This window comes from Mustela nivalis (assembly GCF_964662115.1).
Source record: "Mustela nivalis genome assembly, chromosome: 2".
NCBI lineage: Eukaryota > Metazoa > Chordata > Mammalia > Carnivora > Mustelidae > Mustela > Mustela nivalis.
In genome coordinates, this window is record NC_139021.1 from 117,380,162 (window position 1) to 117,407,537 (window position 27,376).

General features: G+C 38.2%; 1 protein-coding gene and 1 pseudogene across 2 annotated transcripts in view; one reads left to right on the top strand and one right to left on the bottom strand.

The window, feature by feature from the left end:
- Nucleotides 1-27,376, bottom strand: part of PCDH15 (protocadherin related 15) — a 1,700,294-nt gene that overhangs the window by 245,546 nt on the left and 1,427,372 nt on the right. The window contains exon 20 of the mRNA XM_082719991.1: nt 21,981-22,109. Within this exon, the coding sequence (XP_082576117.1) occupies nt 21,981-22,109 (129 nt within the window). The remainder of the gene's footprint in view (nt 1-21,980; nt 22,110-27,376) is intronic.
- LOC309859227 (nucleolar protein 16 pseudogene) lies at nt 6,685-7,565 on the top strand (annotated as a pseudogene). The gene has a single exon. The product of its transcript is annotated as a nucleolar protein 16 pseudogene (transcript).

A 27,376-nucleotide genomic window follows, 5' to 3' on the forward strand; every position in this document is an offset into this window, starting at 1 on the left:
AAATGGAATGTAACACTTTCTAGGTATGCACAGCTCCACCTGAAATCTGCGTTCCATTACTTAGGGATGGTAAGGTCAATTTATCCAAAAATTCAGAGGGGAAGGGAGGTATTCTTGTCTTTTTTGGAAATTCCTTTAAAATAATTTCTTATTGGAAAGGACAAGGGAGAACTCATTCGCTGTGATATTTTTACATTTCTTTCATTTCTATTTTTTTCAAGTATTTTACATTATTGTTGACCATAGTTACACTTCTGTACATTAGATCTCTAGAACTGGTTCCTCTTCTAACTGAAAGTTTGCACCCTTTGGCCAACATCTCCCCATTACCTCCACCTTTCAGCCCCTGGCAAACACCATTCTACTCTTTACTTCCATGAGTTCGATTTATTTAGATTCTATGTATGTGTGAAATCCTACAGTATTTGTCTTTCTGTGTGCTGCTTATTTCATGCAGCATAATGTCCTCTAAATTCACCCATGATGTCACAAATGTCAGGATTTTGTCCTTTTTTAAGGCTGAATAATATACCATTATACAAATATACCACCTTTACTTTATCCATTCATTGGTCTATGAACACTTTGGTTGTGTGCATTATTGTGAATAATGCTTCAGTGATCATGGCAGTGCAGATATCCCATCAAGATGCTGGTTTCACTTCCTTTCTATGTTTTTAAGATTTATTTATGCCAGAGAGAAAGAGGGAGAGAGAGAGGAGGGTGGGGAAGAAGCAGAGGGAGATGGAGAGAAAATCTCCAGCAGACTCTCAGCAGAGTGGGGAGCCTGACCAGAGGCTCAATCTCATGACCCTGAAATCATGACCTGAGCCAAAGTCAAGAGCTGAAGACTTAATAGACTATGCCACCCAGGAGACCCTCCTTTCTATTTTCTCTTTACCACTATGCTGCCAAGTTTTCACCCTTGTGCATGCTCCATTCCTCTTACCAGCAATAAGCCCTAGTCAAGAGAAAAGTCCTGTGAAGCAGAAATTGTTTAAAACCACACCATTTGATGAAGAACTCAATTAAATGAAAAGTAGTGAAGCAAATCATAAATAACCAATTTGGGGTAATTTCGTTTCACTGTTCTATGGTTAATTTTTATCCAGAATGAAACAGTATGAAGTATCTGGTGTTGATAAATTTCTCCAAATGTGTTTAGTGATCCCATGATTCTGCTGGTATCCTGTAACTATACTTTTTTCCCTATTTGTTATGTTGCTTTTATTTCCCATGGATTCTTGACTGTATAACTAAATGATAAAGGAAATCAAAGAAAGAGAAATGGATGATCCCCTAATGCATAGTTTTAGCTATAAAAATAATGGCCAGGTGGTAAACATCACAGCCAATTCCTGGCTTTCACAGAAAGAGAGTAAGTTCTACTCTGGAGGGACATGCCTTTGAAGCATATTGAGCTAAATGGTATGACATCTTGTCTTTAATGTGTTGGAGCTGATGACTGGCTAGTTTGAATTTCCTATGAAATTTAAATTATTGTGGAATGAAACTAATAGCTCAATAACACTGACATCGCAAGCCATTTTCAACTATCTATTATCAGCAATAATCAAAAATTATCCCCCTTCATGTATCTTTATTAAAAATTAAAAATGATTACACAGCATTTGGGGGAAGTTTCAAAATATATACATGTATTAAGTGATCATGTTGTATACTTTAAATATCTTACAATTTTGTTATACCTCAATAAAGAAAAAAAAATAGTTAAACACAGAACTGTCCAGGTACTTGATAGTACAAACAAATAAACTATTATTTTTTCAATGATTTGGTCAATTTGTTTATTGTTCATAAATTCTGTGTTTTATTTTTTATTTTTTTAATATTTTATTTATTTATTTGACAGAGAGAGATCACAAGTAGGCAGAGAGGCAGGAGAGAGGAGAGGAGGAAGCAGGCTCCCTGCTGAGCAGAGAGCCCGATGTGGGACTCGATCCCAGGACCCTGAGATCATGACCTGAACTGAAGGCAGCGGCTTAACCCACTGAGCCACCCAGGCGCCCCTAAATTCTGTGTTTTATAAACTTTCTTAGATATTTTCTGGTAGTTTGTATTTTGAAAAATTTTTTGGTAAAGATTTCCTCATATTACCCATGATGTCAATATCAGATTAGAGAGTTCCTAAAAATAAAGAGATATGTGTGTATATGTGTATGTGTGTGTATATCTATTCTCTTTGAAAAATTAAATTAGTGAATATTGGTAGAAATAAAACATATAAGCAAAATCACACTTCCCTTTTTATATGAATCAGTTAGGAACATACTATGACTGAACATAAAAAATGGCTAGTATCATTGCAATGTAATGTCATATAACTGGGTTAAAAGGTCAGACATAATTCAGAGTATATTGGGAAGATGTATGAGAGGACACTACTGGGCACTGGAAAGTGGGTAGGATCCTCTGTGTGATGGTAGTCGAAAGGATATTGAACTTGGAAATGAAAGACCTTGGTTTGAGCCCTCATCCTAACATGCTGACTATGTGGCCTTTGGTTTTCCCGCTCATTGTTAAAATTAAAAGTTTGTTCTATAGAAGTTATTTCAATGGTGTTTTCCACCTTTAAGATTTTATGCCTTCATAATTTATTTTAGTTGCTATATTTATTTTATGCCAAGCTCATGATGAAATAGCTCTGACAGAAGATTTAAGGAACAACAGCAACTTTGCATAGATAAAAGTGAGACATTGTAGTTTCTACTGCATGAACAGTCATTTATAAAAAATATGACAGGTAAATATAAATGCATATATTTATTTAGGTGAAATATGCTATTAATAAGGGACTTTTAAAAAATAATTATTTATTAATTTGAGAGACAGAGCATGAGCAGGAGGTGCAGAGGGAGAAAAAGTCTTAAGCAGACCCTATGCTAAGCAGTGAGCCCAACACAGGGCTCGATCTCATGACCTGAGCTGAAAATAAGAGCAAGCTACTTAACTGACTGAGCCACTCAGTGCCCCTGTGAATAGGCTTATTTGATTTTGCCTTTAGCTACTAGGACACATCACAAAAGTATGTGGGACTTTTTTCTCTGACAGGATCAGATTGAACCATGATCAATACATATATACAATTGAAAATAAGTACAAAATTACATTTAATGCAACATTACACATATTTATTTGGCTAAAAATATTTTAAAAAAATTTTTAAGACTTTTCTTTTCATATCCTTGACCCTAATTTTTTTTCTTTGCAAGTGGATAGGATAAGATGTGAAGGTTTTCAACAAAGACAATGCAGTGTGGTAAAAAAGTAGAATTTGCTTTGGTTGTAGGAACAACCATGTTCAAATGGTAGTTAAATCAATAAATAAATGTGTGAAAATTGTTACTTTTTCAACCCATGTTACCTTATCTACAAAATTGGCTAATATTTCTGGTGTGATTTCCACTGCTGTACTGTAAGAATAAAAGTACTAACAAATATTCATTTACTCATTCACATTCATATTTTAATTTTTTTTGTCACTTGTGTTTCACAATGCAAATAGATACTGAGGGTAGTAAAAATAACAAACAAGACAATTTAAAGCAACAACATTCTTGTGAATATTTTGCAGCAATATACTTTAAAATATGTAGATTTTTCTTCTCTTGCATAATTAAAGAAGGGGTTTCAAACTACATCTAACAATTCAAAAACAGTATGTGGACAATTTTATAAAATCATCTCTAGCACTTTCTACAAAAATGACTCTCAAGAAAGAAATACACTTTTCCCCCAGAGGAAAATATATTGATTTGCTATTCTTTGGTTTAAAAATGATGGTTGCAAAAGTCTAGTCAAAAGATATTTGCTAAACAGTTGTATAGCTAAAAGAAAAGATACTCCTTTTTTTCCTTGAGGGAAGAAGAGAAGAAGTGGAGAAAAGCCAGAAAGATGGGCTTTGGGAGGGTTCCATGTTATGCAGGCAGAGACAGAGCAGAAGACTACCTGTGTTCAAACACGCAACAGATTTTGAAGAACGCTGTTGAGCAATAAAAAGCTATTTGTATTTTCTGAATGCTCCCACCTCTGCTAAGATGCCTAGTAAAATAGAATCTCTGATGAAAATCAGTGTAAATAGATTTTAGTGTAAATCATAAAGGATTATGGTACATTGAATTATTGTTCTGAATTTCTACTTTCTCCTTTACTGGATGTTTTGCCCCATTCCCTTTGACAACTGACACTGTAATAGCTCCCATCTGAGAAGACACATGTTACATATACTCATGTGGTTATGTGTACATGTGTGATTAGGTGTAGCCTCTTGCATTTTTGCTCTTTGTAAGGAGACATGTTTGAAGTAAATGTTGGTGCAGAGTAAGACATTTATGAAGCAGGCTTAAAAATGAGCTATAGCCTGGAACCGCACAGGTTGGGGGTCCACTGAGATTAGTCAACCCAAGCTGACCTTCCCCTACCAACATTTACCAACCCCTATCAACTCCTACCAATCCCTACCAGCCTGAAGCCCAAGAGTGAGAACGGTGAATCTTCACTGTTGTGAGTCCTGAAGGTTTGAAGCTGCTTGTTACACAGCATTACTACAGCAACACTGACTGCTGCAGGAGTTACACTTTACATATACAGATGCAAGGTATGAAACAGAGAGTAGTCACTGAAGCAGGACCTCAGAGGCAGAACTGGCTTGTAAGGATATAACTTCCTCCAATAGGCCAGTCCCAACCAGAAATCTTAGGTTCCATTCAACCTGGTGCATAGATCAAGAGGCCTACTGACTCCAAGTGACAAATGAAAAAAAAAAAAATTATATATATATATATACATACATATATATATATGTTATCTGTATAAATCAATCACTTAGGTTTAGAAATTCCTATTTACTAGTGTACCTTTGAAGTCTATCTGAAATCTATGTGTTATGAAACAGAGTCCCCAACTGAGAATGCTTTTTTGTGGTAAGTGTGAAGCCAGTGAAAGAAGGAAACAAAATCTTGCATTATCTTTTTTCAGAGCAAGCCAACTTTTGCTTAAAGCAGTGGAGTTTTTTCAAAAAGACAGACTGACATAGCGTGAACCAGAAATTCACTTAGCAAGAAGTCAATGAACTGTGTGTCTTTTTAATGCAGAGAATAAATGTTTACTGAAAGAAAAAGAAGGAAAAAGGAAAGAAAGAAAGAAACTATTACAATTCTCTTCCTTTGGACACAATGTAAGTAGTCCAATAAGTAATAAACTTATTTAAGTTACTTATAGTAACTTAAAAACCTGATAAATTCTCCAGTGAGGATCTCTGATATACCTTCTACACCAACTCAAAGTACTGGCAGAGAAGGAAAGCAGGGCCCTTCAAAACCCTGAACATCTTCATTTTCTGGGACTTAAGAATGAGAAATTCACCATCTCTTTGTTGCTACAGGGTAGCAGTCTACCCTTACCTGGAGATTATAAAATGACCCCATGTAAAGTAGGCATCTCACAAGACAGTGTACACCCTCCTCCAGATGTTTAACTGTCTATTTTCATTGCTTTGGTAGCAATAACAGGTGAGTTGCCGCACAGCTAGTCGTCCTTGCTGTGGGAAGAAAAAGACCATCCAGCACAAAGAACACCAGGCTACGGTTAACAACTACTGGTAACATTGAGGGGATTACACCTGGGGATGAACCTTCCTTGCACTGGTTGGGGTAAAGGGAGTAAATTACAGCTCTGAATAACAGAGTTTCTAGTTATCCAAGAAACTTGGGACAGTGGCAAGGACATCTGGAGCTGACCCTAACTCTTCATTGGATTATTCCCTGAAGCTCCAGGAAAATAATGGTTTCTGTTTTACAGAAAACAAGATATACATTCTAGAACTGTCTTAGGGACTTGAGGAAGGGGCCAGAGACTCAAAGCTATGGGCATTTCAGTATGGATTTATTATGTGAGACAAGAAAATACAGTAGTTAATTCTGCTGCCCAGGATTGGCCTCAGCTATTTCCTTTCTTTGGAGAAATGTGGGACGGTGCCACTGGAGATGCATTGGCACTATCAGGACATTCAGAGGTGGCTCTCCTCTCTAGGCCAAGGACAGGATACTCAGTGTCAGCTTGAATGGCAGAACTCTAGATTCTGGTTCTGAATCCTTCTGACTATACTCAAACATCAAAGGCACATGGATGAAATGTTTCCTAACAATTTGCAAGGATGGGATGGCAACTGAACTGTTACGATGTATAGGGATCATGGTCCTTCTAAAGGCAAGATAGTGGGGCAGCCAACAAGGGTAATGCTTGATTAAATAACCAAACACTGCCCACAGAAGGTGAACTAAAGACTCTAATTTACTATGCTTTTTTCCTGTGAATAATGCACATTCTAAGTGTGGCATTAAATACCTGATTAAATCAAAGGGTATTAAATACCTATTTATTGTCCATGAAATTCCATATAACACCACTTCAGGCCAAGGGACTTTCTTTAGGGCAAAGGAGGTACAATTACGTGCATGTATCTACAGGATCATAGTTGGCCAGAATATATTGTACCATCCAACAATCCCAGCCTGGTACAATATTGGAACGACTTCTTAAGAAAGCAGCTAAGGGCAACTTTGGGGATGACTTTCTATAGGGTTAAGGAAGTGCTGCCCATTATATGGTACTTTTCTGGATAGGAAGCATAGGTGAGATTAAGAATTAGGGTCTGAGATCCAGTTCTAGTTGTCGATTCGGTGGTCAAGGAAATGCCCAAAGCCAAGGGGAAGACCAGGAGACAGAAGTTCGGTTACAATGTTAACCGGAAGCGGCTGAACCGGAATGCTCGATGGAAAGCAGCGCCACGGATCGAATGCTCCCACATCCGACATGCCTGGGACCACGCCAAATCCGTGCGGCAGAACCTGGCGAGATGGGGTTGGCTATGGACCCCAACAAGGCGGTTCCCCTCCGTAAGAGAAAGGTGAAGGCCATGGAGGTAGACATAGAGGAGAGGCCTAAGGAGCGTGTGCGGAAGCCCTATGTGCTAAACGACCTGGAGGCAGAAGCCAGCCTTCCAGAAAAGAAAGGAAACACGCTGTCTCGAGACCTCATTGACTATGTGCGCTACATGGTGGAGAATCATGGGGAGGACTATAAGGCTATGGCCCGGGATGAGAAGAATTACTACCAAGATACCCCGAAACAGATTCGGAATAAGATCAACGTCTATAAGCGTTTTTACCCATAAGCGTTTTTACCCAGCGGAGTGGCAAACCTTCATTGATTCTTTGCAGAAGAACAAGATGGAGGTTGAATGATTGGCTTATGCCTGCCCTAGGCTGAGGTCTCCTCCTGGACCAGAGAAGCTCAAAGCCAGGGTTTAAGGCAAGGAGGGGCATGTGGCTAGATGAGGTTGGTCAAACCTCATGGAATCAGGTTACATACACATGCACATGCATGCACACACTCATGCTCCCCTTTCTGAAGGGAAGGAATGGTCTCCAAGAAGCTTCTGAGTGCCCTGAGAAAAGTCAGAACCTACTGTTTTCAGAGTGGGTGGGTGGTTTATGTATAGCCTGTATATAATAAAAAGACTATTTTACTTTAAAAAAAAAAAATTAGGGTCTGAGGTATCAGTGGCCTCTAGCACCATCATCCTGACTGACCTAGTTGGGGAATATAGGATTCCTGTCCTTGTAAATTGTGGCTCTACTGCACTAGAGGTCCTAGTTTTCTGGGAACAAGAGTCATACTTCCACTAAAGAGACAAATAAGGTTCCCATTAAAACTATATTCCCAGTTGGCCAGTGTTTTTTTGTGGCCCTGTATGCCAGTAGACCAAAAGGTATAGAAAGGAGCTGCTAGAGTTACAGAGAAAGTTAGAAATCTCTTGGGGAAAAAAAAAAAAAAAAGGTAAGAGAGCCTGCTCTACTAACCATCAAGATTTACTGGAAACAATGGGCACTTTAACAATATTAATTCTTCCAATCTATAACCATGGGGTGTCTTTCCATTTATTTGGGTCTTCTTTAATTACTTGCATCAGTATTTTATAGTTTTCAGGACACAAATATTTTACCTCCTTGGTTAATCTTATTGCTAAGGATTTTATCCTTGTGGATTCTATTATATATGGGATTATCTCCTTATTTTGCCTTTTTAGATAGTTTGTTGTTAACATACAGAAGTGTAACTGATTTTTCTACCTTGCAACTTTGATCAATTTGTTAGTCTTAACTTTTCTTTTCTATGTAGTCTTTAAGATTTTCTACATGTAAGATTATGTCATCTGAAAACAGATAATTTTACTTCTTCTTATCCTATTCAGAAGCCTTTATTTCCTTTTCATGCCTAATTGCTCTGGTTAGAACTTCTAGTACTATGGGGGAACAGAATTTGTGAGAGTGGGTATCCTTGCCTTATTCCTGTTCTCAGAGCAGAGATTTCTGCTTTTTATTACTGAGTATGATGTTAGCTATGAGCTTTTTATTTATAGCCTTAATTAAATGGAGGTCCATTCCTTCTGTACCAGTTTGTTGAGAGTTTTTATCATAACAAAGGTGTCAAATTTTATCAAATCCTTTTTCTGCAGGTATTGAGATGATTATATAACTTGTATCCTTCATCTGTGTATGTGGTGGATCACATTAACTGACTGTATATGTTGAACCACCCCTTGTCTCCCATGGACTTGATCATGGTATCATGGTTTATGATCCTTTTAATGTGGTGATGAATTTAATATGCTGATATGTTGTTGAGGATTTTTGCATCTATGTTCATTAGAGATATTGGCCTATAGTTTTCTTTGTTGTAGTATTTTTTTTAAAGATTTTATTTATTTATTTGTCAGAGAGATAGAAAGAGTACAGGCAGGCAGAGTGGCAGGCAGAGGAGGCAGAAGAAGCAGGATCCCTGCAGAGAAAGGAGCCCGATGTGGGACTCGATCTCAGGATGCTGGGATCATGACCTGAGCCAAAGGCAGCCGCTTAGCCAACTGAACCACCCTGGCATCCCTCTTGTAGTGTTTTTGACTGGCTTTAGTATAAAGACAATGTTGGTCTCATAAAATGAGTTTTAACATGTTCCCTCTTCTCCAGCATTTTGGGAAGAGTTTAAGACTGACTGATATTATTACTTCTTTGTTTTGTAGAATTTGCCAGTGAAGCCACCTGATCTTGGGTTTATATTTGACAGAAGATTTTTGATTGTTGATTACTCTTTAGTAATTATTAGACCATTCAGGTTTTATTTTTCATGATTCAGAATGGGTAGGTTGTATATTTCTAGTAATTTATCCATTTCTTCTAGATTATCCAATTTGTTGGCTTCTAATTTTTCATGGTAGTCTCATGACTTTTTGTATTTTTGTGGCATTAGTTGTAATGTTTCCTCTTAGTTGTGATTTTATTTGAGCTTTTTTTCTTAGAGATTTGTCAATATTTATCTTTTCAGTAAAACAACTCCTAGTTTTATTGATTTTTTTCTACAGATAGTCTATTCTCTGCTTGATTTATTTCTACTCCAATCTTTATTATTTCTTTCCTTCTGCTTAAGCATGGGGCCTAGTTGTTTTGTTTTTGTTTTTTTCCTTTTCCTAGTTCTTTGAGGTATAATTATATTGTATTTTTAAGGTTTCTTATTTTTTAAAGATTTTTATTTATTCATTTGAGAGAGAGAGAGTGAGAGAGAGACAGAGAGAAAGCACAAGCAAGGGGAGGGGAGAGGGAGAAGCAGTTTCCCCAATAAGCAGGGAATACATGTAGAACTTGACCCCAGACACTGGGATCATGACCTATATGGAAGGCAGACACTTAACTGACTGAGTTATCCAGGCAACCTCTTTCTTCTTTATTATTTACTTATTTATTGAATCTATCTTCTGAAGATTTTTTATTTTTTCATTTGACAAAGAAAGATCACAAGTAAGCAGAGAGGCAGACAGAGAGAGAGGGGGAAGCAGGCTCCTTGCTGAGCAGAGAGCCAGATGTGGGGCTCAGTCCCAGGATCCTGGGATCATGACCTGAGCTGAAGGCAGAAGTTTAACCCACTGAGCCACCCAGGTGCCCCTCTTTCTTCTTTTTTAAAGGACACATTTATTGCTATAAACTTCCTTCTTAGTATTGCTTTTGCTCCATCCCTTAAGTTTGCATATCTTGTGTTTTTGTTTTCATTTGTCTCGAGCTATTTTCTACTTTACTATTTGCTTTTTTCTTTGACCCATTGGTTCATCAGAGGTATACTGTGTAATTTCCAGATATGTGTGTATATTCCAGATTTTTCCTATTATCAATTTCTAGTTTTATACGACTGTTGTTAAAAAAGTACTTGTTATAATTTCAATCTTGAAATTTGTTAAGACTTGTTTTGTGTCCTAATGTGATCTATTCTGGAGGATGTACCATGTCTTATTCAAGAAGTAGATGTATTCTTTTCCTTTTGGGTGGAATATTATGTTTGTTGGGTCAGTTGGTCTGAAGTGTTGCTCAAGCCTGCTGTTCCCTTACTGACTTTCTGTAGATGTTCAATCTATAATTGATAGTGGTCTTTGAAGTCTCCTATTATTACTGATAATTTTCACTTCAGATCGTTCAGTGTTTGCTTATATATTTAGATGATCTGATTTGCATGTGTTCATATTCATAATTATAATATCTTCTTAATAAATTGAACCTTTTTCTATAATGACTATTTTAACTCTTATGGTAGATGAGACACTGATGAAAAAGACAAACATTGATGAAATAGATGAGCATTAATGAAAAAGAATATAAAGGATATAAAAAAATGGAAAGACATCCCATCTTCATGAATTGGAATCTTTAATATTGTTAAAATGCCTATCCTGACCAAACCAATTAGAAATTGTATGAAATCTCTACCAAAATCTCATTGGTATTTTTTACAGACGTTGAAAGAAAGTCCTAAAATTTATATGAAACTGCAAAGACACTGAATAGCCAAAGCAATCTTGGGGAAAAAAGGAAAAAAAGGACAAAAATGGAGGTATCACAATTCCTGATTCCAAAGTATATCACAAAGCTACTATAATTAAAGTGGAGTTGCTCTGACAAAACAACAACAACAAACAAAAACCACAACAGGCAAGTAGACCAATGTTACAGAATAGAAAGCCCATTAAAAAATTCCATGCCTATACAGTTACTTGATCTTCAACAAAAAGAACCAAGAAGGCACAATGGAGAAAGCTAGTATCCTCAACAAACGGTGTTGGGAAAATTGGATACCCATATGCAAAAGAAAAAAATTGAACCCAATATTACACCATATATAAAGATCAACTCAAAATGAATTAAAGACTTAAAAGACCTAAACTGTTAATACTTCTAGAAGAAAATATAGGGAAAAGACTTGCCTACTAAATAAATGGGTATTTATGTAAAAGAAAATGAAAGTGAATTTGTATGTCACATCCTATGCAAAGATCAATTTCAGATGATAGACCTACTACAAATAACAAAACAAAGGTTATCATAATATAGAACAATATCTTAATGACCGAAGGGTAGCAAGTAACAATTAAAAATGATATCTAGGAACACCTGGGTGGCTCAGTCGGTTAAATGTCTGACTCTTGATTTCAGTTCAGGTCATGATCTCAGGGTTGTGAGACTAAGTCCCACGTTAGGTGGACAGTGAGCATAGAGCTGCTTGAGATTCTCTCTCTCCTTCTCCCCTTGCCTCTCCCCACCCTGCTTGTGCACTCTCTCTCTCTCTCTGTCCTAAATAAATACATAAACAAGTACTTTATGTATCAAAAGACACCTTTATAAAACTGAAATCCAAGCTCCAGAGTTTGAAAAGATGTTTGAAATACATGTAACAAGGAGTTAGTCATAGCTTGAGTATATAAAGAAGTACCATAGATGAAAATGAACAGTCAAGAAGAAAATCAACGGCAACCCAGCAGATCAATGGATAGGAGATTTTAAAAGGTACTTTGGAAAAAAAAAATGAAAATAACAAGGGAACATATGAAAAGATAGTCACTCATTAGGAAAATGCTTATTGAGACTATAAAGTGGGACCACTAAAACCATCCCAGATTGGCTCAAATTAGAAAGCCTGACACACCAAAAATGCACATGGGGACAATCATTAACTCAGGGAATCATCACAGTCACTATGGGAAACAATTTGGGATGTTCAGTCTAGTTAAATGTGCTCATATTCTCAACATAGAAATTCTAGCACGTGTGCATCAGGAAACATAAAATATTCACAACATCATTGACTATAACAGCCTCAAACTGGAAGCCTCTCCAGTCTTCATCAATAGAAAGAATATAGCGGCAATTGCACTGCAATTGCAATTTACCTTAAAGATAGAGATGTAGTGAAAAGAAGGGTGATATGTGCCCCAATGTTCATAGCAGCAATGTCCACAATAGCCTAGCTGGTGGAAGGAGCTGAGATGACCTTCAACAGATAAATGGATAAAGAAGATGTGGTCCATATATACAATGCAATATTACTCAGCCATCAGAAATGATGAATACCCAACTTTTGCATCAACATGGATGGGACTGGAGGAAATCACGCTGAGTGAAATGACTCAAGCTGAGAAAGTCAATTATCATATGGTTTCACTTACTTGTGGAACATAAGCAATAGCAAGGAGGACATTAGGAGAAAGGAGGGGAAAATGAAGAGGGGGGGATCAGAGGGGGAGAGGAACCATGAGAGACTACAGACTCCAGGAAACAAACTGAGGGTTTTAGAAGGGAGAGGGGTGGGGGATAGGTTAGCCTGGTGGAGGGTATTAAGGAGGGTATGTATTGCATGGAGCACAGGGTGTTACATGTAAACAATGAATCATGGAATGCTGTATCAAAAACTAATGATGTACTGTATGGTGACTAACATCGCACAATAAAAAAAAAAAAGAATGTGAAAATGAATTGTAGGGCAACCACATACCATAAATAAAATACACCAACAAACAGGCAGAAAGTTGACTCTAAAAAGATAAAGGTGAGTAAAAGAAGGTGGGTAGTAGAGCATACATAGTCTATAACTCTGTTTATAGACAATTTTAAAAAGACATAACTAAACTGTGCTGTTTATGGATGCTTACAGTGTAGGCTGATCTACAGTACAAAGCAAGAAATGAACCATGTGGTTACCTGACAGTGGAGGAGAGTCTCACCGGGCAGGAGCATGCATGCATGGGCTCTCCTGGATGGTTATATATCCAGTATGTGTACCATATGCACCTGCACATGTGTTTATTTGAATTATTATTTATTTATTTATTTGTCAGAGAGACACACAGAGAGAGAGAGAGAGAGAGAGCACACGCACAAGCAGGGGGACCGGCAGGCAGAGGGAGAAGCTGGCTCCCTGCTGAGCAAGGATCCTGATGCAGGACTCTGTCCCAGGACCCCAGGATCATGACCCAAGCTGAAGGCAGACAACCGAGTGAGCCACCTAGGTGCCCCCATAGGTTTACTTTATTGTAATTTGTGCATATATGTTTAGATCACTTTCTACCTATTCCCCATTTTTCTTAAAGTTTAAAGGACAAGATTTGGTCTTAATAAAAAGCTTCAGAAACAGTTGGAATCCTTCTTGTAAAACCAAAAGCTGATTTGCCAAGCTTCCTCCTGAGTTAGGCAGTAAAGTCGGTGTAAGTAATTGTAGGGAGCTATAACATTTGTAGAGAAGGATAACTGAATCCAACTAGAGTGAATAGGCCATGAATTTTCATCAGTCTATAAAACAGAAGTGCAATTTGTATAAAGCTGGATCTCATAAATAAGTAATGGAGCATTAGAAGGCAAAGCTGGATGAATGGAGCACGGGTTTGTGAGGCAAAAATAGTCCGTATTTCTTCTTAGACAAATATTAAATAATTAGAAAGGAGTATCTATTGTAAAGAGGTGGGTAGAAAATACAGCTCCAAGAGTGTGGCCCAACAGGTTGGTAGCGTATCTGTCAGAGGATTCCTGCATGTAAATCATCTTAGACCGAGATGTTTCCCTTTCTCCAGGTGGTAAAGATTTTGCCCTGTCCTGATTAGAAATTTCACTTGTTCTTTGCATTAATACTGCATTTTTTTTCCCTTTAAAGATTTTATGTATTTTTTTTTTTTTTGACAGAGAGAGACAGCGAGAGAAGGAACACAAGCAGGGGGAGTGGGAGAGGAAGAACCCGCTCAGCAGGGAGCACAATGTGGGACTCTATTCCAGAACTTCGGAATCATGACCTGAGCCGAAGGTAGATGCTTAAGTGACTGAGCCACCCAGGTGCCCCAACACTGCTTTTTAAATGACCATTTTAAATGAATCTTCTATTCTACATGCTGAAATTCCAAAACTAGACTGATACCCAATAACAAAACTTTGTGAAGACGATTTATTTGTGGGTATGTTAACATCTATTACAGCTCTTCTCTTTGTACAATGTATCTGAATCTTCATTGAAAAAAATGCACTTTTAGATCATTTTAATCCATTAGGTCTAGTTTAATTCAGCATCTTCTAAAAGTCAAATATTTTGGCTGAATAGTGGGTTTATCAGATCAATATGACACAGTCTCTGCTTCTAAGAAATTGGGGTAAATAGATAACTTTGGTATGTTTTGAAGTACTAACAAAAACGTATACTAACATAACACAATAAAAAATAAATAGTATTATTAATAAAAAAAAGTGCACAGTATAAATGGAACCATGCGTATGGGTCACTTAGGAAACAGAAAAGTTCAGGTAGGGTTTTCTGGAAGAGATTATGTTTGGCCATAATTTCAAAGATCAGCTCTCTAGATAAAGGATGGAAAAAGAAGAAATCAAGGCTGGAATACAAGCAAAGGCACAGGGACTCTGGAGTAGTACTGAGAACATGTCTTAGTAGCTACAAGCAGGTTAGCACAGACTCAGGGAAAGCTAGGGAAGCCTTTTTTGCTGCATGGAGAGATGTTTTCCTGTAGCTGAACACTTGGTTAGAGAAGAGCGTTCCAGCAAGTATGCTGAGGATAATTAGGAGGTGTGCAGACTAGTGTTGGGATAATCAATTAAGTGAAAAAAATAGCAGTCAAGCAAACTATAAAGATATACTTTAATGTAGTGTGTCCTTGATGCATAGCAGAAAAATAAAATAAACCTGTGATTAAAAGAATAAAAAAAGACATTGTGACATTAGCTCAGGTGAGAAACAGAGCTGGACTGTGCTTGTCTAGAGGAAGAAGGAAGGAATCTGAGAACAGGGAGAGCCATGTAAAGTTATCAGATGGACCAGATGTGGACAGTGAGGTAGAAAGAAGAGATGCAAGGCTTCCCAGCATCTGGCTTGTAACAGAGTGACCAAGAAGCAGAATTCAGGGCAGAGAGCCCCATCCGAAGAAGCTGAAGATAAGGGTTGAGTGTTATGCATGTTGAATATGTTAGCTGGGGAGGAAACGTCTGTCACCTTGATCGTGGTGACAATAACAAGAGTATCCATATGTCCTAAATCAAACTCAACTGAATTGCATACATGAGTCACGTGTAGTTTTCTGAATGCCAATGATACCTCAATGAAACTAGAAAAAAGAGTATTACTATACACTTTTAAAAGAGAAGGTTTAAGAAGCAAACAGATCTAGGGATAGGTAGAAAGAATCAGATGTGCATAAACATATGGAGACCAGGACCAAACAGGTTGTAGGGTCTCCAGAAGGGGAAAAAGACCCACTTCAATGGCAACGGTGAAGTTATTCAGATAAAGATGACATTCAGTGGTAAGGAGGGGACCGTGATCATTCATCCCACATCTGGGATTATGCAACTGTGAATATTTACACAAGCACACAAACACAGGCACACACACGTGTATTTATCATGATGGCTCACAGTAAGACTATAAACTGCTCTAAGGGTAGGCCTTAAGTAAGCACCTCAAAAATACATGCACAACCTGTTCTAACTCATTTATCAACTTCTCATTGAGTATCTCAAGGATCACCAAGCTTCAAACATATTCACAAGCCACAAATAAACCTCCATGATAAATATTGTTAGGTAGCAGCCTTAAAATCCATGTCACCGACTTTTCAAATTGTGTGGGATTCCTTGAGTTGACTGAGTACAGGGTTTGCACTGCATAGCATGACTTGACGAGAGAACCCATAAAATTTCCCACTTGTGGCCCACTTAAAAAAGAAGTATGATAGTTTTAGGCACTACTGAATGCCAGACTGAGCTACAAAAAGTAAATAAAACACCATAAAGCTCCCACCTTCATTTCATTTTTAGAGCCCCACACAGGGAGATGACAAGGACATTCATCAGAGACATGCCACTGAGGTTCAGATTTATTTTCCCTAATATTAAATTGTATATTTGGAGGAAATACCAATTTCTTATTTAAATGAAAAGCATCCCTACCCTTCTCAATGTTGAAGTTCACTAATGATTTTAAAACCACTCTAAGGGTTTAGACTGAATCACAACCCCTTTACAGCGGCTGGCATTTACCATACAGACCTCACGTTGGGAATACATTTCTGTTTCAGGTTAAATAAATTCAGCCTCTTTTGTTTTAGAACCGGAAGAACATTTTGTTGACTCAGGGCTCTATTTCTGTTACTTAGAGCTAAAAGAAGTCAGGTCGGCGTAAGATTTTCTACAAGGCATTGACGGGAAGTTGGCCGGGAAGCGGGTCACTCTATATCATATACACCACTAAGAACCTGGTTTAAGCAGAAGAGACAGTGTTATTTCCAAGCAAGCCTTCTGTGCATTTGTGTGGGCTTTCAGGCCCAGGGCTACTCTGAAAAACAGAAAGAATGAACTTAAGGAGAATTGTGGGTCCTAAGGAACCCTCCCTGAGATGCTGCTAGGAGGCCAGAGAGCTGGAGAAAGCTCCAAGTTTCCCCCTCCCCTCAATATCCACTCACCCAGAATATTTACTGAAGAACTCCTGGGCCATCCAGGGCCAAAGTGAAAATAGCTTCTCATCTTCCTCATGCTAAATTCTGTTGGACAACTATAAAGAAGTTCTTCTTGGGATGCCTTGATGAAGACAGGGCTTATAGAACAGACTTCTCCCCGGCCTGCTGCCCCTTTTATCTCCTCCTCACTCCCCATCCAGACTCAGGGTAGAATCCATCAGACATTAGTCGAGAAAATGAATGAAAGTGGCATGCACCATCCTGAGTGGGCTGTCACGATTCTCCACTTCTGCTGACCCAGTGTTGCTGGTGGGACCAAAGTGGTCCGCCTGACTCACACATCAGAATGACCCACTGTTAGCCTGTCCTTCTGAAAGAAAGAGGGTCTGGGAGACACATCTAAGCAGTTTGGCAAACTTTAAGGAAAAAAATGAGAGCACAAACACAGAGGAAAGGCAGAGGCAGAGGGAGAAGAAGGCTTCCCACTGAGCAGGGAGCCCAACACAGGGCTCGATCCCAAGACCCTGAGACCGTGACCTGAGTCAAAGGCAGATGCTTAATCAACTGAGCCACCCAGGTGCCCACCCAACTTCTTTACCCTCAGCTCTTTACCTTAACAATAACACATGCATACATAAATTGTTTATATATGTAGGCATGTGGATAAATATTCTGTATTCTGTAACATCTCTCTTACTTTCTCTTTCTCTTCCCCTCCCACCAAGTCTTCTGCTACTTATCTGCACACTCCAGGATCTGGGAGGAGTGGAGATTTTCTGTAGCAGGTATGAGGCCTCTTAAATCTGAGACCCACCTGGGGATGAACTGTTGGCCTGCCTGTGTCCCAGAGTCAGGATATACTTACTGATCCTCTAGACACTACCTCCTGCGATGACATGCTGGAAAGGGTATTGGATAAGACTTTATTCGGACATGCCATGTCACCCAGTTACCAAGTTTTTCTACCAGCAGCTGTATCATTAGGCCTCCCTGGGCTTCCTCATCAGAACTCAACATGATTCTCATCAATTTTCCAGAACGCCTCTGAACCAGTCCTCCATGACTGTCAAACTGTTCTCAAATTGCCTCTTATTTATTTATTATTTTTAGGTTATTACTTTTTGTTGTTTAAGTTCAACTCTGTCCTCTATCCTATCTGCCTGGTATCTTTCTTCTCTTTCTTTCTTTCTCCACCACCCCCCCAACCTAGAATCTCACTAATTTGTCAAGAGACTGCAGATGAATACATTTTCCCATGAACCTTGACACAGCTGCCTTAGTCCCCTGTGGCATTCCTCATCCTTTAGGAAATCACCAGGATGACACATTGGACACTTGATGTAGAGAGGGAGTCTGTTCTATGTGTATCTACATACTTTCTTCTCTCCCCAACAAAACTGCTGCTGCATATGCTCTGAGAATTATGCAAATGATTTCCAAAGCTAAGTGTGGTATATCATACTTGTGTGTTCTGAGTTCTACATTCAGAAATTACTGGCTGGTAGGTTTGTTTTTTTTTTTTTTTAATATGCTGATAAAATTCTTTGTTCTGCATAATCCATAAATACTGCTTCAGAAGTATTCCTTATTTAATAAAGTTTGATACCACAACACTACCTTAACACATAAAAAGTAAATAAATTTTCCTTCAGCTTTTGCATGCAAATATTGGATTATGCATGCTAAAACATCATTAGAACAAAACCCCCTTCAGTTGGTAGCTCAAATTCAGTGCAATAACTAACCATATGTATCTTGGTTTTAAATTGTCTTAATAGTTTTTTGGTGACAATTAAAAATAAATTTTATAAGCAGAGCATGAGTCATTTAGTGAAATTAATGTATTATATAATTATCATTAGGTAGCAACAGGAGACCATTATGATGCATCAAAATTCCATTCTCAGAACATTAGAACTTCTTGGAACTGAGCAGAATCAGTAGGCTGCACCTGCTTGGCACGTTTCTGTGTTCCTTTGTACTTTCAAACTCATTTTAGTTTTTTGTGAGAGCATGTTATTGCCTAAAGACTAGGACAATTACTGCTTTGTCAAATTATGAATGCTAAAGTTTATATCTCAATTTTTAATGCTGAAATAAACTACAGAGGCCATTTCTCATCTAATTTAAGAATTAGGAGATGAGAAACCAACTTAACGCTGTAAATCCTTCATAGACAAAGAACCACTAGGAAAAGTAACCATAATGAGAAAGGAAAAATAAAAATTACCAATAATTATCATTATGTTACTATCTCCTTACATATTATTAATTATATATTCCATATGGGTTTTATCTCTCTGCTAAGTAAATAAAGAGAAATGGAAAAGATAATTTTCCTAAATGATTTCAATACCTGTTTATTTTATCTGAGTAGTTGGTAGTTCTGACTATATTTTTCAGTTTTCTAGTGGCAACTAGAATGGCAACTGTAATGGTATTTTTTTAAGGTTTTTTATTTATTTGAGAGAGAGCACAAATGTGGGGAAGGGCAGAGGCAGAGGGAGAAGCAGGCTTCCCATTGAGCAGGGAACCCAACACAGGGCTCAACCCCAAGACCCTGAGACCATGACCTGAGCCAAAGGCAGATGCTTAATAAACTGAGACACCCAGGCAACCCAATATTTAACATCACTATGATTAAACGATTGTAATAGCTCATGTCTCTATGTCTGGGCTCTTATAATTACCTTCTGATCCAGCTTTCTGGATGTAGTATCTCCCATTATAGTCTATTCAAGACTAATCTTTATAACAAAAATCTAGTGATACTATACCTCAAACCCTCCAGGGCCCCCCCTGCCAACATTTTTGCCAATATGCACAGAGAAATGTTCACAACTTGGCACATGTAATATGGCATGTCCTATGCTCTGTGTCTGTGCTTTTATTCATGCAATTACATTAGACCGCTTCCAACTCCTCCTAATTTTCTTCTCATCAATGTTCATCCTTCATGAGCCAAATTCATCACCATACCCTTTTCTGTGTTTTCTGCACATGCCAATCATTTTACCACCTTGTTTGCCTAGTGTAATAGACTGTCAGTGCCCTATGTGTGGCCCTTGGAATATGTATACTTTCTGGCTGACTTCTGTCTGCTGGTGTCTACAGTCTGACCCAATGCCCTTGTATCCAAACGGCAGAGAGCTGGCTGCTTGCTTGCCCTGGAGGCAGGAAGTACCAACAACGCCCTCCTCCACAGCATTGGTGACCAAGAACTCTCAGGATTTCGTGCATGAATTTGCCAGTCCCATCACATCTCAGGATCAATAATTCTGGGACATATGTTTGGAGAATTTTCTAGATTTGCCCTTGGAATTGAGCTCCAGTCTTCCTAATGACTGGTTTAGTAGTTGCCCCTTTATTAGCAGCTGTCTTTTCCATGCATTGCTTCCTACTTGCCTGTGAGTATCACTTGAACTTCTCAAAAATGATTTCTACCTCAATCTTTTGTCTACAGGTCTTTTCTTATAGAGTACACAGTAAAAGCTAGTACAATCTTTTGTCTACAGGTTTTTTCTTATAGAGTCCACAGTCAAAGCTGGAAGTACTAATACACAGGCTTCTGGAGTAGAGCTGGATGGCTTGCTGGCTACATGGTATCAAGACCCCGTGGTTTGTTACAATAGCACAAGGACTAGTTCTCTCCCCTGTGGTGAGCTGGGGCTGCATCAAGGCATGAAGGAATGTACGCCTTATGCAATCTCTCCAGGATTTGAGAGGCAGAGTGACAGGGATGATGAGTATGGCTATGGAGTTGTTGTCGAGTATAGTCAGAGCTAAGGGAAAAAACTGATGAGCTCACGTTGCCCAGTCAAAATCTCAGGGATTGGTATGAAAGGCAGAAGGTCTATGCCTTTCACAACATTTAGAGAAGCTCTTTTCTTCTGCAGCCACAGAGGAAACTGGACTGAACACCAGATCTTTTTCTGACTGGAAGAGCATTTGGCTTGTAGAGAAGGCTTGCTTCAAGGCACCAGCAAAATTCCTATTCAGGTCTCAAAGCTTTAGGGGCACCTGGGTGCTCAGTGGGTTAAAGCCTCTTCCTTCGGCTCAGGTCATGATCCCAGGGTCCTGGAATCGAGCCCCGCATCGGGCTCTCTGCTCAGCAGGAAGCCTGCTTCCTCCTCTCTCTGCCTGCTTCTCTTCCTACTTGTGATCTGTCTGTCAAATAAATAAATGAAAAAATCTTTAAAAAAAAAAAAAGACTCAAGGCTTTAACAGGAAAAAGGTTGGATCCTGAAGTCTGGACTCACACCTGGATGACCCACTCCTTGTGAGACAATGGTTCTTTCTTTGCCTGTGGCTCACACAGATGCCTCCTCTCAGGTAGATACTGTGAAATATGTGTGACTTCCTCAAAATTTGCTCTCAGCTTATGGCTTCTAAACCATCAACCACGTTCAAGACCAAGTATGGCCCAACTGAGGATATACTGCTTCTAGAAGAAAAATGGGATTATTCTTCAAAGGAAGTACAGAAACCAGCTGATACATCCAGTGTTAGAATCAGGTTAGACAAGAGGTGTTAGAGCAAGAGGTGCACAAGCGCAAGAGGTGCTGATAGATCCAGTGTTAGAATCAGTGTTAGACAAGAGGTGTGTGTGTGTGTGTGTGTGTGAAATGTGGGTGCAAAGCAATGTTAAATGGATGTTTATCCAACCAGATGAATTTGTCTCTAAACATCCATATTCTGATATGGATTCATATTATGAATTCTTACTAAATAGTATAGCTAATTACATATTTCTCTATAGATACCTTATTATAACTCCAGAAAATAAAAAAATATACTAAATAAGAGAAGAGTACTCTCCAATGAATCAATGTTTAAATCACCCAAGGGTCACAAAATGTAAATCGACATGCTTAATAAGTGAAGTCAAATGGACATGAGATTTATGAAAAACAAGAACACATTCTTGAAGAGCATCCAGCACTGTGACTGAGAATGAATGCACTTTACTGCTGTTTTGCCTTATACCCAAGTGATCTCACTTACCAATTCCCTTCAACAATTCTGATGACCCACTGCACATTACATCTGCTGAATCTCCTTTCAAAATTAAAATGTGAGGAATGTACTCAACTAAAAAACACATTTCATACACATATATACACATGTATATTCCACTTACCCGTACTTGACCCACAAAGGCATTGGCTTCTTCCTCTACCACAGACAGATTTCTAGGCAGATAGGGATCGAACACCGGCGCATTGTCATTGACATCTGTCACCACCACATTCACGGTGGCCGTTGAGGTCTTAAAGGAAAAAAATAGGACTAAATGTGAGAGGGGTTATTTCGATGTTGATGTCAGCTCATCCATTATGTTGGCATTTGTCTATCTGAAACAGAGTGAGACCTTGCCTCACTCCAACTAAAACCCAAGGCATTTCATTGGTATCCTTACTCCTTAGCTTTACAAAAAAAAAAAAAAAAAGTTTGCAATACTCAGCTCAAACACACACACACACATACACACACACACACACACACAAAAACAGATGGAGAAAGCAAATGATGATATTACAGGGCAAAAATCTTCTTGAAAATGACAAGTATTTCCTGGAGGCTTATTTTGAGAAAGTGATTTTTACCTTTATCTTGTTCACATTTTATGGGTGGCAAGCTTTTGTTTATATACACATGTACCTCTTTTTCTCTGAAATGTAACATTTTTTGTAGTTTATAGCACTTACATTTCACAGTGTTTAAAAATAAAAATGGAAGCTTATCAAAGAGCACAGTGCATCAAATGGGTATTCTCAGGTGAGTCAAAGCTGTCAGAAAATACTACATTCATCATTTTCTGGGCTCACCTCTACACCAAGAGTTTGAGCCCTATATATCACTGGTTAAGTTATTATGTTGTGATCACAGAGCTTGAGGAAGGGTAAGCAGGTTCACCTATGTGCTTCCAGGTTCAAAGGTCAACCATTGGCCTGCTGCAACAAGAGTCTATTATGTAGTTCTACTAAGCTCCTGCACAATCAAGGAACATCTTCAGATGTGAATCAAGCTGGAAAGTGCTCTTTCTAATCAAAGCCTGAGAAGCTGCACCTGTTGCACACCCAGCTCTATGCTAGTGCGGGGCATATTTCATAAAAAAATATAATATGTATATATATATTTTTAAAGATTTTATTTATTTGACAGACAGAGATCACAAGTAGGCAGACAGGCAGGCAGAGAGAGGAGGAAGCAGGCTCCCCGCAGAGCAGAGAGCCCCATGTGGGACTCCATCCCAGGACCCTGAGATCATGACCTGAGCCGAAGCAGCGGCTTAACGCACTGAGCCACCCAGGCGCCCCTAATATATATTTTTTATATATTTTATATAAAATATATTTTATGTTTTATATATTTTCCACATTTTTTCCAACAAGGCTACATTGCTTTTATAACAACAACAAAAACACAGTTGAACAAATGCTATTTCTCTAAAAGTTGTATGAGTTAAAACCAGGAAAATGATGTTTTTACAGAATCAGTAGTTCTCAATTTGCCTCAGGGTGAACAAGACATTAAAATTGATAGCCAGGGTGAAAATCTAAGAGTAGACACACTAGAGTGTGTTGACTTCCTTCAGATTGTCTCACCCTCTTTATGCCCACCCACCTGTTCTTATTTCCCTGTCAATCAATAGAATGGGTTTTCATCCTATTGTTTACAAATCCCATTCTTGACCCTCTAGTGTATGATGTTTTCAGACTGTATTGATCTTTAGTCAAGACTATGGACTGTCGCTGAGTAAGGCAGAAGAGAGCTGGATCACCAAGAAATTGGAAAAGCTCAACAAGTCCACCATTTTTGTGCTAATGGGGGCTAAAATTCATGTACAGATGTATTTCTCTACATCTTAGTAATTGTATATGCATGAGGAATATCCATGTCTCTTTTGACCCAAGTATTAAGAACTAAGAACACACGGAATAATATCCAGCCTATGTATTTCTTGAAAAGTAATCTAAAGACCATTTGCATCAGAATCCCTCGGCTAATCATTACAAATGCCCAGGCTAGACATTAGATCTATTTACTCTATTCATTTCAATCTATTGAAATAGTGGCAGATTAGTTAGTTGTAAAGCACAATCACGTAACTTTTTTTGATAGGTTCGCAAAGATGGTGACAACACTCCAATATGGATCTGGGCCCTATAGGATGTTTATGTACCAAGGACAGATTTTCAGCTGGTTAATGTTGAATACTTAAGATATCAGATCAGGTCATTTCAAGGGAATTAGATAAAAAGAACAGTATGTCAGCCAACAAATGTTCCCAATTAATTTTACAAATCAATTTACATGATGCCAATTAAATAAAAAAGATAAGTTATTAAACTAATAAACCTGATTAGTGCAAAGCTACCTTTTTCCCATTAAGGGAATTTGTCTTACTGCCTATTTTCTCAAATGCTGTATCAAATTACAAGTCTAGGAGCTGGAAGTACTTGCAGTACTATATACCAAAAAGTATCCTTTTGGGGGTTATTACTTATTTTAATTATAACATGCCATAGATTTTATTTTGTTTTAAGTCATGGATAAATCCTCACAAAATGTATTAAATACTCAACAGTGAAAGCAGATATTTCTGTTGTAGCAGACCATTTGAATACACATTTATTTTCATAAACTACTTTAGCCTTGAAATAAAGACATTAATATGATACCATTGGTTTGATATAGTATAAAAAATGAGAGATATAAAGTCAAAGTAAAAAAAAAACATAAGCATATGTACAATAATCTACACAAACCTTTTTTTTTTTATCCATGAGAACTTTAAAAAAATATTTTATGATCTTCCTTAATTTTATATTCTGGACTTAATTGAATCTTTCAAGTTAATTTCTTAAATTTAAAAACCTGGTTTAAAGGGCATCTGGGTGGCTCAGTGAGTTAAGCTTCTGCCTTCAGCTCAGTTCATGATCTCAGGGTCCTGGGATTGAGCCCCTCAGTTGGCTCTCTGCTCAGCAGGGAGCCTGCATCCCCCTCTCTCTGCCTGCCTCTCTGTCTACTTGTGATCTCTCTCTCTGTCAAATAAACAAGTAAAATCTTTAAAAAAAAATACCTAAGATATTTAGGGTGTTCAAAATGTATTCATTATCTAGTTACTGAAGATAGAATTATGATGACTTTCCATTCATATAGATCTAAATGAAACTGTCTCCTTATAAGCAAATAGAAAAAAAGTGTATTATATGCTATGTAATTGGGAAACAAAGGATGGAATGATGTACTCTCTTTTATTTGGTCATTGTGGAAATGTATCCATAGACTTATATATACTCAAAGACCTTTAAAATTTTTCTATAAACATGTATGAAACTAATGTTTATTAGCATGTTTAATTCCTTTCAATAAAAATGGAAAGTTTGGAGTCTGGAACAATGAAGTTGTGTTGTATAGGATCTGACCATTTTTGTTTCCATCCAGTGGGATAAGGAAAATACATATATCCTGTAATCTGTTTTCTTTTTGGTCAATTTTAATCCAAAACATTTTTATCCATAGCTAAAAATCATCCCGTGGCTACAACATCAAGAGCCAAGCCAGCCTGACCCAGATCATAGAGTTTCTTTGATGGCATGGACAGGCTGCCCTTCCTAGTACCAGGGAGGCTGGCATGGGAGGCTTCTTCCCCTTCTGAGAATGAAAGAATATAGAATGTCTTCCAGAAAAGCAGAAAGGGGTGGATGCCTTCCTACTCTGGATTATGGGGAAGAGAAGGGGAGGCAGAGAGAAGACAAGGAGATGGGATGCAAAGGTCTTCCTCTTCATCCTCTCTCCCCTGCTACTCTGGGCCACATCTACAGACAGGAAGCATTGGGGAAGCACTTTGGGGAAAGTGGTGATAGGTCTTGAGAAAGTAAGAGAACTTTTGGTGAAACAGTGGCTGACCCTTGTGAAGCATGGAAGCCTCCAGAGAACTTGCACAGCAGTCACATCTTATAGGACATGGCAGGGAATGTGCAGCAGTGGCAGAGACAAGGGGCAAAGAGAGAAGCTGTTCCTTTGTGTGTGGCTCAGGAATTCTAGGGGCTGAGAGATCACTCTGTGAGCAAAGGACCCTGATGGCCACAGTCAAGTGGACATCCACAAAGGCAGCAACATATGCACCAGATACTCAAAGGAGTCACTAGGGGACTGGAGAGAATCAAAAAGCCAACACTGAGGGGCCAAACCAGACACACCATGCAAACAGAGACTGACAGAGGGAGAGCATTGGAGCTGCATACCCTCCTTAAGCATCAAGAAATAGTAAGCACACCAGGCACCTGTATGATTTTAGGATAAGGTCAGGCAAGAGAGGAAGAACAGCTTCACTGGTGAGTGCATGTCTACCTTGAAAAGAGTGGTTAAAAGAGAAGAGGCTAGGATGTTGTTTCAAGCAAGTTAAGTGTGACCTGACCCAGCCCAGGGACACGTTACTATCTAGGCAGCAGAGTAAACTCATGAAGATCAGATTAGGTATTAAAAAAAAGGAGATTAAAAAAAAAGATTTTAATTCCATGCATATCTAGGCGCAGTGCGAGGAGACTATATACTTTATAAATATCTATATTGTAGTATAAATGTAATTTATTATATTACATATGAAAATAATAGAAACTAGTAGAACAGCGTAGATTATCTCAAAACTAAAAAAAAAAAAAATCAAACTTCTGGAAGATTTACTTCAGAAAACACTAAAATATCAGTATTTTATTCCCAACAAATGAGAAATATGAGATCTATGCTTTTCAAAGAGAATGAACAAGTAGCTCATTCTCTTTTAAAATTTTAAAATTACATGGTCAATTTTTTGATATAAGAGTATACACCAAATAAAACCACTGCAATTTTGTTTTTGTTTTTTCAAAAACTACCGGGATAGATAGATAGATGCATCATTACTCTATTCTAAAATTTTATTAAACAAGCTATCTTGAAATTCAATTATTTGGATTTCACACACAATTCTTCTCATATATATATTTTTTCCTTTTGCTAATGTTTCCTATAGTTTGACAAGTAGTTACTAATGTTCACCTTCTGGATTCTAAATGTTTTATTTTTTTAAGATTTTATTTATTTATATGACAGATTACAAGTAGGCAGAGAGGCAGACAGAGTGAGAGGGGGAAGCAGTCTCCTCGCCAGTAAAGAGCCTGATGTGGGGCTCGATCCCAGGACCCTGAGAACATGACCTGAGCCGAAGGCAAAGGCTTAACCCTCGGAACCACCCAGGTGTCCCTAAATGTTTTTTTATATTGTAACTTTTAAAAGACATTCATGTGGGGCCTGGGTGGCTCAATCCTTAAGCATCTGCCTTTGGCTCAGATCATGTGACTAGGAGTCTTGGGATCAAGCCCAGGGCAGGGGTGGTGTCCTGCTCAGTGCTTCTTCCTCTCCCTCTGTCGGCCTCTCTGACTGTTTGTGTTTTCTCTCTCTCTGACCGTTAACTAACTAAATAAGTAAATAAAAATCTTTAAAAATGAAATAAAAGACATTCGGGCAATAACTTGGTTCAAGGCCCAA